This window comes from Apus apus, chromosome 1 (genome assembly GCF_020740795.1).
Source record: "Apus apus isolate bApuApu2 chromosome 1, bApuApu2.pri.cur, whole genome shotgun sequence".
NCBI lineage: Eukaryota > Metazoa > Chordata > Aves > Apodiformes > Apodidae > Apus > Apus apus.
Window position 1 is genome coordinate 52349763 of NC_067282.1, and position 13987 is coordinate 52363749.

Here is a 13987-nt window from a genome sequence, read left to right on the forward strand (position 1 = left end):
TAGTATAAGAAATCTCAAGGTAACTTAAGAAGTGTAACAATGCTGAGGACATGTAACGATGCAACCAGTTGCTTTGTTAATGCCTCAAGTATGGCAGAAAGCATTTTAAGTCTCCAGATTTATATAAAATGTTTAAAAACATTTAAAGTATGAGTTCTGCACATTCTTCTTTAAGTTTTCATCTCCTCTGATTATCACAGACACCAAAACAACTCCAGTCTAAGAGCTAATTAATAATTTGGGGGGGTGATCTCTTTTCCCTTTTCCTCTCCCATTTAGAATAGCCAAAGGTGTTTTGTATTACCACTGTCTATTGCTATTATTCTTGTTAAATTCCAATCGGATGTGTCAATTCCACTGTAACTATGAGTTCCAGACATGAAGATATCAGCACAATTTTTCTGATTCCTACTTATTGAGCTATGATTCTCATGTCTTGTGTTGCCTCATGTGATGTCTGAAAAATTAGTGTTCTTAGTTGAGAGAAGGCCATATTCACTAATAGGTCTTCTGAAAGTTGTTTCACATCTACTGTTTTGAATTCTAATACTGCTCAGGAATATCTTCCCTATATACTGTGTGAGTTAAGATAATAATGCTTGCTGTGTTTCTGTTTCCTCAAGAGTCAATATTCACTCTTTATAAATATATTTGTACTTACAATACAATTTCTAAATTGCTAAACTTCATAGAGTTACTATTGGTGGTGTCACTACTTTGACTCAAATGTCTGAATATACTTTTTTGCCTCTGTCCCTGAGACAAGCTGTTTCCTTTACATTTCCATCAGTAACAAAATTATATAGGTGTGTGGTGATAACCTTTGGATGCTGATTAAAATGTAAACTTTTTCTTCCATTGATATGAAGCAACATCTTATTTAAAACATATGGCCATATTTATTTAATGTAACTTAGAAGTCTGGATTTGGTGTGTTAGTCTGAACTAGTTGGCTAATTCATCTGAGGCAATTCACTTATAGTCAAGGGGGAGAAATATATACTCTGAGGGAGTGATTAACCATTCTAAGACAGGCACCTAAAGGAGGCCAGGTAAGTCACCTCATTCTCTCTTGACTGTAAAAGGTGCTTGGGATGGGTAATATTACCTGGGTATAGGTATAAACCTATTTTAAGAGAAAAACAGAATTTGGAAGGAAATGTATCAAAAAAATGCTGCCTCTTTGATGTATGCTGGAATACAGACATGTTGCTGGGCCTGCTGGCACAATACAGGTGCATTGTACACCCGCCACTGGGAAAGCTGTAAGAAGTTTTGAGCTATTTTTGTGATTTGTACTGATGCTACACAACTGTTGCACAAGCAAAACCTGTATTTAAAGGCTTATGCACCAGAACTTGTCCCTTGCTTTCCCAGGTTCTTGCCTGTCAGACGTACCCTCTGAATTTTTTGTTACCAGAATTTTTTGTATCAGGGACATTTGTGTAGAGTGACAGTTTAATGCACACAAGAACTAATCAATCCCTTAGGGTGCAACAGTTTTGTCTCTGTCAAACTGGTTTATTTCTGTTTTTCTTAGAAAAATACAAAGCTGATGAAGTATAGCTTACTTTTCAACGCCAAAGGGTGTTTCTTTCCAAAGTCTGAGGGATGTTCAAGATTTACGACTCTTTCTACTGTCTGATTTGCCAGTCTCTATGATTTATGATGAGCCTGTTCCTGTGCTAGCTATCAGATCATCCTTTTCAAACATCCACCAGGTAGCAGGTCTTCCTTGTTTACCAGCTTTCTTCTTTGTCCATCTTATAACTTAAAGGTACACTCAAGGTGATAACAGTAACTCTACTGAATTAAAGGATTTTTCATCATTTTAGGAAGCTTTCTGTAATCACATGGTCTCAATCATTTTAGCAGTAATTTCCTATGCCTCTTGCTCTTTTATGTATATGTCCATCAAGTTTTTAATTACATGCAATCTTTTTACAACTGTTTAACAAGGGGGGAGTTAGCACATGAAGCTGCAGTAAACATTTACATGCCAGTGCTCATCAATTATCACTTGGATAAATACATTTCAAAGACTAGGGCATCCTGGTTTGCTCCAGTGTCAATCTCATAATTGCAGCAAATAAAATTTAGAGCATATGGTTCTGGAAGAAAAGGTGCTAGGGAAACCTAGGAGGATGGAGATCTGGGATTGGAAATAGCTGCTTGATTGCTCATGGAAGCCTGTGTTTTTAAGAAAGCAAGATGTTGCTTTCCCTGTCAGTTTAAGCTTTTTTTGTTGTCTTTTTTTTATGACACAGGGGACAAAAGTGGAAAACTTTAATGAAAGCACACATCTATTGTAGAAGAGAGCACCAAGACTTTTAATATAACTCCTGACCTAAGTGTAGCATGTCCTGTGTTATCCATTTGTCTCTAAAGGAAAAGAAATCTCTTCAGTATTTATTTTGGTAATTACAGACCCTTGCACTTCAGAGCCCTTCAAGAAGAAGGGCCTTGGTTGCTTCCTCTCGTGCGAGTGATCCCTGAGCGCTCGGTCTTTGTTTCAAAGTCATCCTCACTAGTATTGGATTCTCTTCAGGCAACTTCAGAGAAAAGGGAAAAAAAGTCTTCACCACCAGGGTACACGACATGTGCCATGAGTTGGCAGGGTGAATTCAATCAAAATCAAATTCCAACTCATCCTTTGGTCCTCAGTAATTTCATTGGAAGGAAAGGTACTGGATTTTACTCTGTTTCCAAAGAAAAAAATGTGTGTGATGACTCTGGTGCTGCACGTGGTGTTTTGCCTCTGTCTTGAAGTTGTCTCTGGATTCCTCACAGAAGTTCATACCTAGAGTTTCTCCTCAGCTACAGTATATCATTCAGGCACCATCTAGACTTGGTTTTTTTTCTTTTGCTAAGTACAGGAGGAGGTCATAGAAGTTTCCTTGAAACCCTTCATCCTGGGTCCCTATATATTGACTTGAGTAAGCTCTGTGAGGCAACATCTCATCAGTAACCATACCTAGTCAGGCCTAGTATGTTGTGAATTGCCTAAGATGGTCCAAATCACAAAGAAGACCTCTTCCTGTTCCAGCTGCTGTAATTTCTTGTCTCTTACAGCCAGTGTCTGCTCTTTTCAAGGGCAGCCAATTAGTCAGACTTGAGCCCTCTTCCCCTACTTGCCTGTTGGAAACTATTATCATTCCTTTGTTGCTTGGGAAGCCATGGGATGGGAACGAATGGCACTGGACATTTTCACTGTATTCTGCACTGCTCTGCCTTGTGTCAGCAAGTATCCCAGGAATTTCTGGATTTAAGTGAGGTTAATTTCTAGCTGTCTTGTTGTCCAAGAGCAGGTGTCTGTCCTTAAGCACGCTTATGCCAAGGTCACAAAATGGCAGACTTAAATTTTGGGAGATCCTAAATGTGAATCTGTTCATGACAAAACAAGATCAGCTCCAGATGAAATTCCTGGTTTCCTCACTTACGCTGTGAAAAATCCTTGAGTCAGACCTTTGGAGGTAGGTGTGCATAGATCTTTCTCCTATAATAAACTCCCAAAAGAAGATTAAGAGCTTTTGAATTCAAGCCAGATTTTAGCTGAGTGAAAGCTAGAATAAGTAACCTTTAATCCAGAAAACCCAGAGTAGCATCCAGTAATAGATGGAATGAAAAGAAAGTATACAGCATTTTTGTTGATCTAAAAAATTTGCCATGCAGTGTTTCTGTTCTAAAGGTTTTTGCTCCCAGGCAGTTTAAGGGCTCTGAACAGCAGCAAATGCTCCATTGAGGCCTCTGGTACATAGGAATTTTGCCTCCCAGCTATCTCTCTGAGGTCTGGGTGTTCACTGCTGCCTCTGGGCAGTCTCTATGTGAGCTGCAGCATCCCCAGTATGAACTGTGGCTCCCATTTCTCTTAGCAGGTACTTCAGTCTCTGGAAAGCAGTTCCTTCTCTCTGTGCTCAGCAGTGCCCCAGAAAAAGGTGGTCTCCACTCCTTCCCTCTGCCTTTCTGTGTTTTTTGAAGGAACTTCACACACCTGCGTAAAAATACAAGCAAGCATACACATGGATTTGAGCTTTCCTCTGAAGGTCTGACATAGACTTTTCCTACACTCCCTTTCATACCAAAGTAATGTTTATACTGAAGGAAGGCCATGTCAAAATTATGTCATAGCCTCAGACAGATGAAATGCTTAAGCTCATCTCCCTTGTCATGCTGCCTGTAAAAGGATTATGAACTTACCTTTGTATCTCTGTATGAGGGGCTAGATTCTTTATTCTAGTTCTTCCATAACAGCTGGTTTGTCCACAAAGGAACTGGCAGTTCAGGATGTTCTGTTGAATTGCAGAAAAGGAGCCACCAGGGTCATATGCTTTATTTAATGAAGATATTTTTTGCACTGCAGTCATAGCCACAGGTATCTCCTTATGAGAACACAAAATGGCCTGACCTGCTTCTTCCATCTTAAAAAGTTACAGACATACTTCATCTAGTATGTAAAATATTCAAGATCACCACATCAACTATTCATCACCATTCACGAATAGGTAAAATCCACTTCTGCCTTGACAAGACTATTGCATCTCTTTAGAAACTGTATGGTTTTAGGGGTCAAATTTTGTCCTAGTAGATTGCAGGGGACATTATGACAAATTGCTTGTAAAAATGTAACTTTTTCATATGCATCATATCTTCTAGGATATAGGTAGCATGGAAGCCCTTTCATCTGAGCCTTTTGAGGCAGTGTTGATGTACAGAGATGATGTACAAATTGCTGACAGATTTAATTCTATAGATGTTCAGTTTAATTAGGATATTCCTCATATTCCCCTAAGCACATTATTCACTATAGCTGCACTGAAATCCTACCCTCCTACCCTGGCAGGGCAAAGTCTTTCAGGCCCTCAGTCCATTTATTTTGTAGGCTGAAAGGGTAGAAACTGTTCTAACTCAACAATTTCCAGACAAATAACTTTCTTCTTCTGATTATACACTTGCCTCTAACATATATCTTCCTTCGTTTATTAGAGCTCCAGGGTAGTTCTTCAGTTGGTTGAGAAACTTCTCAGTGTCAGGGGTCTGCAGAGAACCTACCTGCTAGTTTACTTGTGATATCCAAAACCAGTTATTGCTCCATTGCTGTGGGTGGTGAGGACCCGAGTAAAGCTTTTGTGATCTCTGTCCTTACACTCTCTCTCTTCTAGACACTCATGGACTCAAAAAATAAGCATATGCATCATATGCATATGAAAAAACAGAAGTCATTAACGGCCTTGAAAAGTGTGTAAAAAAGTGATACTTGTAGAGCTGCAGATATTGGTGGACTCAACAGACGGGCTGTGTTGTTGAGGAAGAGTGTGCGTGTTTGTTTGGGTGCCCAAAATTGCTGCCTTGCCATACAGTGCTGGTGATAGATAGCTTAGTGAAGTGGTCTGCTGGACGTTGAAAAGGCAAAGAAAAAGGAAATGGAAAAAGGGAGTTGAGATGAAAAACTACTTGTCACACCTTGCAAAAATGATTGATGGTTCAAAAGGAATCCCGCCTTCAATGAATGAATAAAGAAAGGCATAAATCTGAAATAAATTAAATGTTGTGACTTCAATGCTGCCTTCTCTTTCCTGGATTCTCTGTTGTGTTATTCAGTCTCTCACTTTGCTGCCACCCCCACCCCTTGTGATTCCCCATTTACTTTTCTTCCCGGTTAGCATATGGTTATTCTTTATATTTTTTCTGTTCTTTGTGCATATCCCGTATTGATACTCTTGTTCCTTTTCTACCTGTTCTGCCTCTGGTTTGATCTTCTGTTCAGTTGGCTTAAGCTGAAGGAGGAGGACTAGGGATTTTTAAGGCTTGCTCTCCAAATGCTCCTTTTTGTCCATCAAGGCAGTGTTTGGGAACCCTGCTGGTGTTACCTTTCCCTTTTCCTTTTCAAGAGCACTGTGTCATATGGACTTCTGTAGTAAGATTTAAATCCTTAGTGATGATGATGATGGCATGACCTGCAGTGTGACCTGCTAGTCAGGTCTAGCTCAATGAGGTCTGAAACTCTAGCTATTAACTTGTCATTAACAATTGTAGAACTGCAGAAGCTTTTGAGCGTGTAGTAAATTGAATATAATAATATAGACCAGAATTAGTAAAGCTAATATGGCTTATAGCTATGAGCTGAAGAAAAGATATAATAAAAATACCAAATTTTGCCTGTACAGGAAGCTTTTTGAAAACAAGAATATATTCCTTAAGTAAGCTTAAAAAAAATTAGTCTCAGGACTGTGAATTTTCCCATCCCATGGCACTGCAACAGAATTCTGTACAACCTTTCTCCACTGAAATTAACTGTTTTATTTTTGTACTAGATAATCGTATTTTGGTATTCAACTAGTACAGAATACTTTAACTCTAAACTTATTAGCAGTCATTAGAAATAATAGGGAATAATGTTTCTTATGCTGCTACCTTAATTATAGCTTTTTATGCTAGTTCTTACATTTAGTTTTAAATACAGAGATAGGTCTTTATTTTAACTGTGTAACACTTGGAGAAAGGTGAAGTCTTATAATGGAGCTTTTCTATATTATTAGGCAGTTCTCGTTTTTTGGTTTAGAAAATGGCTTTATATAATCTCAATGTGGCAGTTATTTTTAATGAATCCATATTGGTTGAATGCTTATGGAGTGTTCTTAATATAAAATATGTTGGGTAGAGAACAATATTTAAATGAATTATAGTAATAGTTTGTCTGTAAGCAGTTTTTATACTAGTGTATCTTTAAACCTGTCAATAACTAAAAGGATATAATGGAACATTGTTTTGAAAAGGGAGCTTGTATTGGTTTAAAGAAACCCAAACAAACATCAAAAGAAAGAAAGAAAGAAAAAAAAGATTGTGAAAGTGTTATGCTGTATATATCCAGCCCAAATTACTAGTTCATTTGTAGATGTCTACGCTGTAGGCCTCTGTCAGAGGTACAGTGAATCTCAGCTCTAGATTCCCTCAACTTTCACTAGAGTAAGAGAGATGCCTTTAGGGAACAGTTAATCCACCCTCAAAGAGCCAGTCATCTAAGCTATACATACTAAGTCCTGTTACAATTAGTGAAGGTAGCATGGCAAGCCCTTAGGAATAAAAGCCAATACATAAAGCAGGTGAAGAAAAAGTATATTTGTCATGGTGAAGTAAAATTGTTTGGCAACTCAGCCTGCCTCAAGTTAGGAAGAAACGGGAGCCATGGAGCACAAGTCCCTGTATTCTGTCTGTCATTGCACCTGTGCACATACCTGTCAGTGGTATGTGAGTGGTGTGTGGTACACTAAGGCACTTCGTGTTTCATCCTTACACCAGCCTTCCTCTCTCCTCAGCGGTTCTTCACTGGTGTGTACAGCCAAAGGAAGGGGTGCTGCAAGCAGGTGGGGAGGAACTTCTGTTCATCTCTCTATCACCCTGTGAGGCTGCACTTGGAACACTTTGGTTGGACTCCCTGGTGTTGTAAGGTTTTGGGAAACTTGGAAAGGTGTTATTGGAGGGCTGCTGTGATGAGCAGGAGCTAAAATGCACATCCTGTGTCAGCGATGTTGAAGGAATGGGGCTTTTCCAGTTGTGAAAAGTAGGCTAGAAGCACTCTGAACCAGCATTGAAATGGCTTACAGATATGACAAGGTCTTCTACACAGTTCTGGAGAGCGTAAAGGTGGTAATGGCAGACAGTGTATGAAGAGGTTTAGGTTGGATATTAGCAAAAGATCTTCAGTAAGTGGGTCATGAAGCACTGGGACAGGTCACCCAGAGAGATGGTGAAGTCTTCATTCTTGAAGGTTTTTGAAGACTTGGCTAGATAAAGCTAGAGGTGACTTAATGGTACCATGTTGGTGATAGTCCTGATTTGAGTGGGAGGCTGGTTGGACCTCAGAATTACATGGTTCCATGACACCTCTTCTACAATTTTGTGCATCCATTGCTGTGATGTCGTTCTTTTTGGCTTTCCCTCAGATGCAGAGAACAGTCTTCCTGCTTGTTTGCAATTCCAGTAACTGCACATTAGAAAGCATTAATACAAAAAGATGAGAAAAAAAAAAAAGGCATTATGCTTCACTTGGAAGGTCCATGTGCTTGAGTATTAATATTGTTGATTTCTGAAAGAATCTGCAACTGCAGACTTTTTCTGTTGGTGTTGTCAGTCTACAAACCATATGGGAAACTGCAAACTGGGTGGGAAATTTGCAATTGCAAAATTGTGATTTTGCTTGCAGGGTAGTAGGAGAGAACAGCAGCTGTTGTCTCAAGCCCTAGACCCCCACTATTTGTGTCTTTCTGTGTGTGCTTAAGAAGCAGACAGATAATCAATGTATGATCTTAAGTGCAGTTGTTACACATTTACTTCAGTTCTTGTCACTCAGGAGACTATTGGTATAGTAAAACATTGGTATTTCATACTGGCATGTAAAACCTTGTGAATTCAGCACTTCCTCTAACTGTAGCCTATATAAGATGTCTGTAAAAAATCTTAACAGCACTCTCTTTACTACTTAAAACAGCCTGACTCAAAATCATAACCATTAGAATTTCTAGGGAAGGTCTTCTGGAAAGAAGTTGAAATACAGTGGTTGATTTCAAAGTGCTTTTATGAAAGGTTTTGAAATGTGTCTACTTTTAAACTTTGGCTGAAAAAAATTAGTTCTAAAAAAATGATGTTTGCTAAAGTTTATTTCGAAAGCAGATGCTTGCTGAGTCAGAGTTAATATGATTATAGTATTTTACACTGATTATATCAGGCAGCAGCTGTGGCTATGATTCGTGTGCCAGGTTTTAAAAAAAAAAAAAAAAAGAAAAAAAGGATATTTCTTCTGGGACCAATCAAAAATACTGATATTTGACCAAGGAATTACTAGCTGAATCTTTATTAATTGCACAGTGAGATATTCAGTGACCTTTAGTTAATATGATTCTTTAGAGACTAAAAATTAGCTAATCTAAGTATGTTTCATTTAGAGTAGACTAACCTCAGAAGTATGAGTAGGGACTAAGCATCTGTTCATCAATCAAAAAACTCTTTATGGAGAGAGGTCTTAGTTGATACTTCTTATGAAGTCAAAAGAGACTTCTAGAGGTAGTGAGTCCAGCAAAATGACAAATTTGGCAGAACATTATAATACATGACATTAAAATTAAGGATATATCTCAATTCAGTGCAAAGGTAAAGATAAAACTTCATATGGAGGATGAAAGCATTTTCAAGTTACTGTGGGTATATAGAATACGTTACTCACTATTTTCATAACCTCTGCAATCTTGAGAATAATGGATTCAATGAAGATTGGATTTCCCTGTAGGATTTTACTTACTTTGTTCCCTACACTTCCTCAAGAAATTTCATATAAGTGACTTCAATTTCTGCTTGGTATGTCTGGCTAAAATATGATAATTTTTTTTTTCAAAAAAATGCTAATCTAGTAGAGGATAGGCAATAGGAATTAAAATGCATAAATAATGCTGTATATATAGCTCTGTCCTGAACAAAGCTCACTGACTTTAGGGAAGGCTTTAGTGTAAGATACAGGTGAGACTACATCAGTATTCTTTCAGTCTCAAGGCGCATCTTCATTAACCTGTGACTTCTCAAGTTTAGTGTATTTTGGGAAGAATTTGCCAACTTCACTAGCTGCCCAAGTATGAATTTGGAATACTTCCACAACCCCCAATATCTATTTTGCTATAACTGGAAAATAAGCAAACATTTTTTTATAATTTTCACAGGCTCTTTCTTACATTTTTAATGGACTCTTCATTGGTTTGCAAATTTAATTTCTTCCAAAAAGGATTCTTTATAAATTGCAAATATGGCTCTCTGTCGCAAAATTGTAAGAAATCATTGCTATTTTTGTAGGAAATAGTTTAAAAGCTGGAGAGAAGATTTATACTTGTTAACTGTAAGCTTGTGAAGTTACCTGTGGTAGCAATCTGGATGTGTTGTGCTTCCTAGAGATTAAGCAGAAAGGAGCTTCAGAATGGTTCAGATCAGGATGGTTCAGAAATCATGGGGTCAGCTTTTAGCATAGAGCTTTCATTTCAGGTACATTTGTATTCAGAATTGAATGGAAATAGAAATTATTCTCATCCGTTTGCACACTGGTTTTATTTTATTTTAAGCACTTTTCTAAAATAATGCACTTTTGAGCAAGCTAGTTAACGGGGTAAGTTTTTTCCTCCCTTCTAAGTGAAATGTTCCTAGCATGGCAAACTGGAGGGTTTTTTTTGTATTTTGTTCCACTTGTTAGTCTCCAGACAGAAAACTGAACAGCATTTTCCTTCACTGGTGGAATGCATTTATAGTGAAAATGTTGCTTTGTGGAATGTGGGGGGATTTCTTTTTCCTTAATTTCTTAAGTTTTCTGTTTGAAATACATAGAAAACTTTTAAGCAATCATGCCTTAAGTATCATGATGTATCATAACAGTAAATATTAAGAGAGAATTCTCTGCTTCACTTTGCTGCTCCCTCCTTGTGCACATCCATATATTGCAGTCCTTAAGAACATGTTTCCAGAGAGACCCATTTTCCATTTAGTGTGCACGTTGGAAAGGGAATGAGGTGCATATGGAGTGTAGCAGTTTCACAGTGTGTTTATTTTTCCCTTTGTAATACCCACCCTACTTGCATTTTGATATAAACATAACTCCTCTCAGTTTTGTAGCAGCAATATGGGAAGGAAAATTAGAGTAGTGTAGAGAGTGTTATATGAAAGGATCTTGGCTACTCTAACAATTCCTTGTGGTAGGAAACACCATCTAGAAGGAAAATACAGTACGCCTTGCTGAAGGCAGTCAGTGCCTGGTGGGCAGGAAATGTGCAGTGGAACTACACCATAATCAGTGACAACATTATGGATGCCCCATCCCTGGAAGTGTTCAAAGCCAGTTTGGACAAGGCTTTGAGTGGCCAGGTCTGATAGGAGGTGTCCCTGCCCACATCAGGGGGTTGGAACTGAATGGTCTTTAAGGTCACAAACCATTCTATGAGTACAATCTGCTTATCTAAGCACTTCACCTTATATTTTTTGACCTTATTTTGAAAAACTCTGTCACTTGTAGCTGTCTTTGGTCTTAACTTAGGTGGTGTAGTAAACAGAAGTCGTGAAAAGCATGTGCAGAAATATCTCCAGTGTTGCAAGGGTTCTTGACAACAGTATCTGTGGCCACATACTTGAATGTGTTCAAAGGGAGACAGCCTGAGCTTACTCATTCTTCTTCAAAGGTAGTTTTAGTTGACAATTTAACAAGGTCTCTAGGAGCGTCGTGGTTTAACCCCAGCTGGCAACTAAGACCCATGCAGCTGCTTGGTCACCCTCCCCCTGATGGGAAGGGGAAGAGAATCAGAAGGGTAAAAGTGAGAAAACTTGTGGGTTGAGATGAAGACAGTTGAATAAGTAAAGCAAAAGCCACACATGCAAGCAATGGAACATAAAGAGTTCATTTGCTACTTCCCATCAGCAGGCAGGTGCTTGGCCATCTCCAGAAAAGCAGGGCTCTGTAACACATAACAGTGAGTTGGGAAGACAAACACCATCACTCCAAATGTCCTCCCTTCCTTCTTCTCCCCCCAGCTTCATATGCTGAGCATGGCATCATATGGTGTGGAATACCTTACCCTTTGGTAAGTTGGAGTCTGCTGTCCCAGCTGCCTCCCCTCCCAGCTCCCTGTGCACCCCCAGTCTGATCACTGGTGGGGTGAGCGAAAAAGCAAAGCAAGGCCCCTGGCCCTGTGGAAGCTGGTTTAGTGGCTTTTCCTCTTAAAGCTGTCTTACTGGTAAACACTTGTGAAGGAAGGGACCTGGATTTCCTACCTAACTCACAAAAAAAATAGCAAAGAAAGAATTTCTAAACCTATTATTTCATTCCTACTTGTTTTCTCAAAATTTTTTATGAGGAAGGAGCACAAAGCTCCTCCAGCAATTAAGTCCCAGAACACAGCCCCAGACTAGCTACTATGAAGAAATTTATCTCCTTCTTGGCCAAAACCAGCACAAGGAGGCTGGGGATTTTACTTGGATCCTGAAATTGTTATACAAAATCTACAGGTTGTATTCTATATAAATTTGGCTGTAAAGTAGACTGTGTATATACCAACAATATTTAGAACAAAACACTGAATTATTTATTTCCTTTTCTTTGTGTTTCTGCTTCTTAAATACATTACAGTAGGCTAGTTCGTAAATCTGTGAAAAAGCTGATACTCAAGGTTCTTTTGGGCCAAGAAATCAAGTCTCTTCAGCAACTGTTTATTTGGATTATACTTGTATTTGAACTCTAGAGGGTTTCACAACAGATGTGTAGTTCACTAAACTTTTAAGCTTAAATTATGGTGAGCCTTCTTGTTTTTCTTCTCTTTTAGACTTTGAAGCTATTAAAAATATTCTACAAAAAGGAAACCCCTACATTTTAAATACAATTAAATGAATAATTAGAATATTCCTCTGTATAAAAATACAATCATAAGCACTCAACATCATGGACATAAAGATGACTACATCAACCTTCTTGTTAGCAGGAAGTAAGGAAAGAAGAATGCTTCTGTTGCTTCTTGCTAGTTTTTGGGTTTGCCTTCAAAGAAATCAATACCAAACCTTGAAAGATGCTGAGTTTTTTTAAAACAAAAATATTTTTAAAACTTTCTTTCACCTTGTTTTGGTAGACCCGGACCCCTAGTTTCATTGAAAGACCAGCAGGTTGTGAACAGGAGTACACCTGCATTTCTCTTGATCCAAGTGACTGCCTGCCAAGGCTTGCAAACACATTTTGCCACACTGCTTGGAGATCTCCTTTTGATGGTCATAATGCTATAGAAGTTGAATTAATGCACAGCTTGATGGTTGTTATCCTTTAAAATAATTGGTGTGGGTTTCTTTGCTGGTAAAACTGGGAGAAGAAATTGATGAGTGATCCTTTTTCATTCACTGTTTTAGTGCTAAGCTATTCTGGCCTTTTTTTTTCCTTCAGTTTCATAGAATCGTATCACAGAATCATTAAGGTTGGAAGGGACCTTAAAGATCATCTAGTTACAACCTCCCTGCCATGAGCAGGGAACCCTACCACTAGACCAGATTGTTCACAACCTCGTCCAACCTGGTCTTGAAAACCTCCAGGGATGGGGCAAAATTCTTCCTTATTTTACCCAATAATGGTCTTTTGAGTGCTAATTAGTAATTGCAAAATATAGCTCATACTTTCAGCAAGAGATGAAGTTTCTTGTTCTGATAATATAGATCAGTTTTATTTTGCATTGTGTCTGTTGAACAGTTTGTACCTCAAGAATTCAGTAATTAAATAAGGGAGCAGATGGGGAGGAAATATCCTTGTGGGGAGAAGGTGCTATGAGGTTTCCTTGTTTTTGTCAGTGAAGCTCAAGACTGCAATTTTTTTTTCTTGTTTAATTTAAATCAGGGAGCTTAATCATATTTTAATGTCAAATTAAGTAATGGTGCATTTATAATTTGGTACATTTAAAATTTGCTGCTGGTGTAGCAGAAGTTGTTAGCATCCCTATCTACTTTTGCAGTTTAGAAGGAAATATTTTTCTGTTTGTGTGTATTGTTAAAATAAGATACAAAGACTAACTCGGTTCTAACTCATACTTGCAGGTCTGTGATCACAGCATCTATTCACTTTAATTTCAACAGCTATTCATAGCAGTGTTAAATTCTGTAGGATCACTCAATTTGCTTGATGTTTCTGTCCTTGAAAGACTATGAGTCTGCTTTCTGTCCTGATAAGGGGCTTCACAAAGAAGTCAGGCTTCTAACTTGCAAAGTCTTTAGAGTCTTCTTGTGGTGAGATTTGATGATACTTCTAAATTTGGAGTTTGCAAAACGTGCCCTTCATGTTTTAAATGTAACAAATAGCCCATGGTGTTAGGACTATGCAAGTGTAAGCTCTCACGCACATGATAGCTTGAGTAATGCTGGGCAGAGCTTTGGAAGGAGAGCAATAGGATGCTCATGCTTATAAAATCCTCCCTGCTTAAGACCATTTACAAAACAATGC

The 13987-nt window shown here is 38.3% G+C and overlaps 1 protein-coding gene across 4 annotated transcripts in view; it reads left to right on the plus strand.

The window, feature by feature from the left end:
* Positions 1-13987, plus strand: part of HS6ST3 (heparan sulfate 6-O-sulfotransferase 3) — a 305979-nt gene that overhangs the window by 150016 nt on the left and 141976 nt on the right. The window contains exon 3 of one of the 4 annotated variants that reach the window (XM_051608268.1): positions 1045-1056. The exons of the other annotated variants lie outside the window; for them this stretch is intronic. Within the exon in view, the coding sequence (XP_051464228.1) occupies positions 1045-1056 (12 nt within the window). The remainder of the gene's footprint in view (positions 1-1044; positions 1057-13987) is intronic. 4 annotated transcript variants of the gene reach the window in all.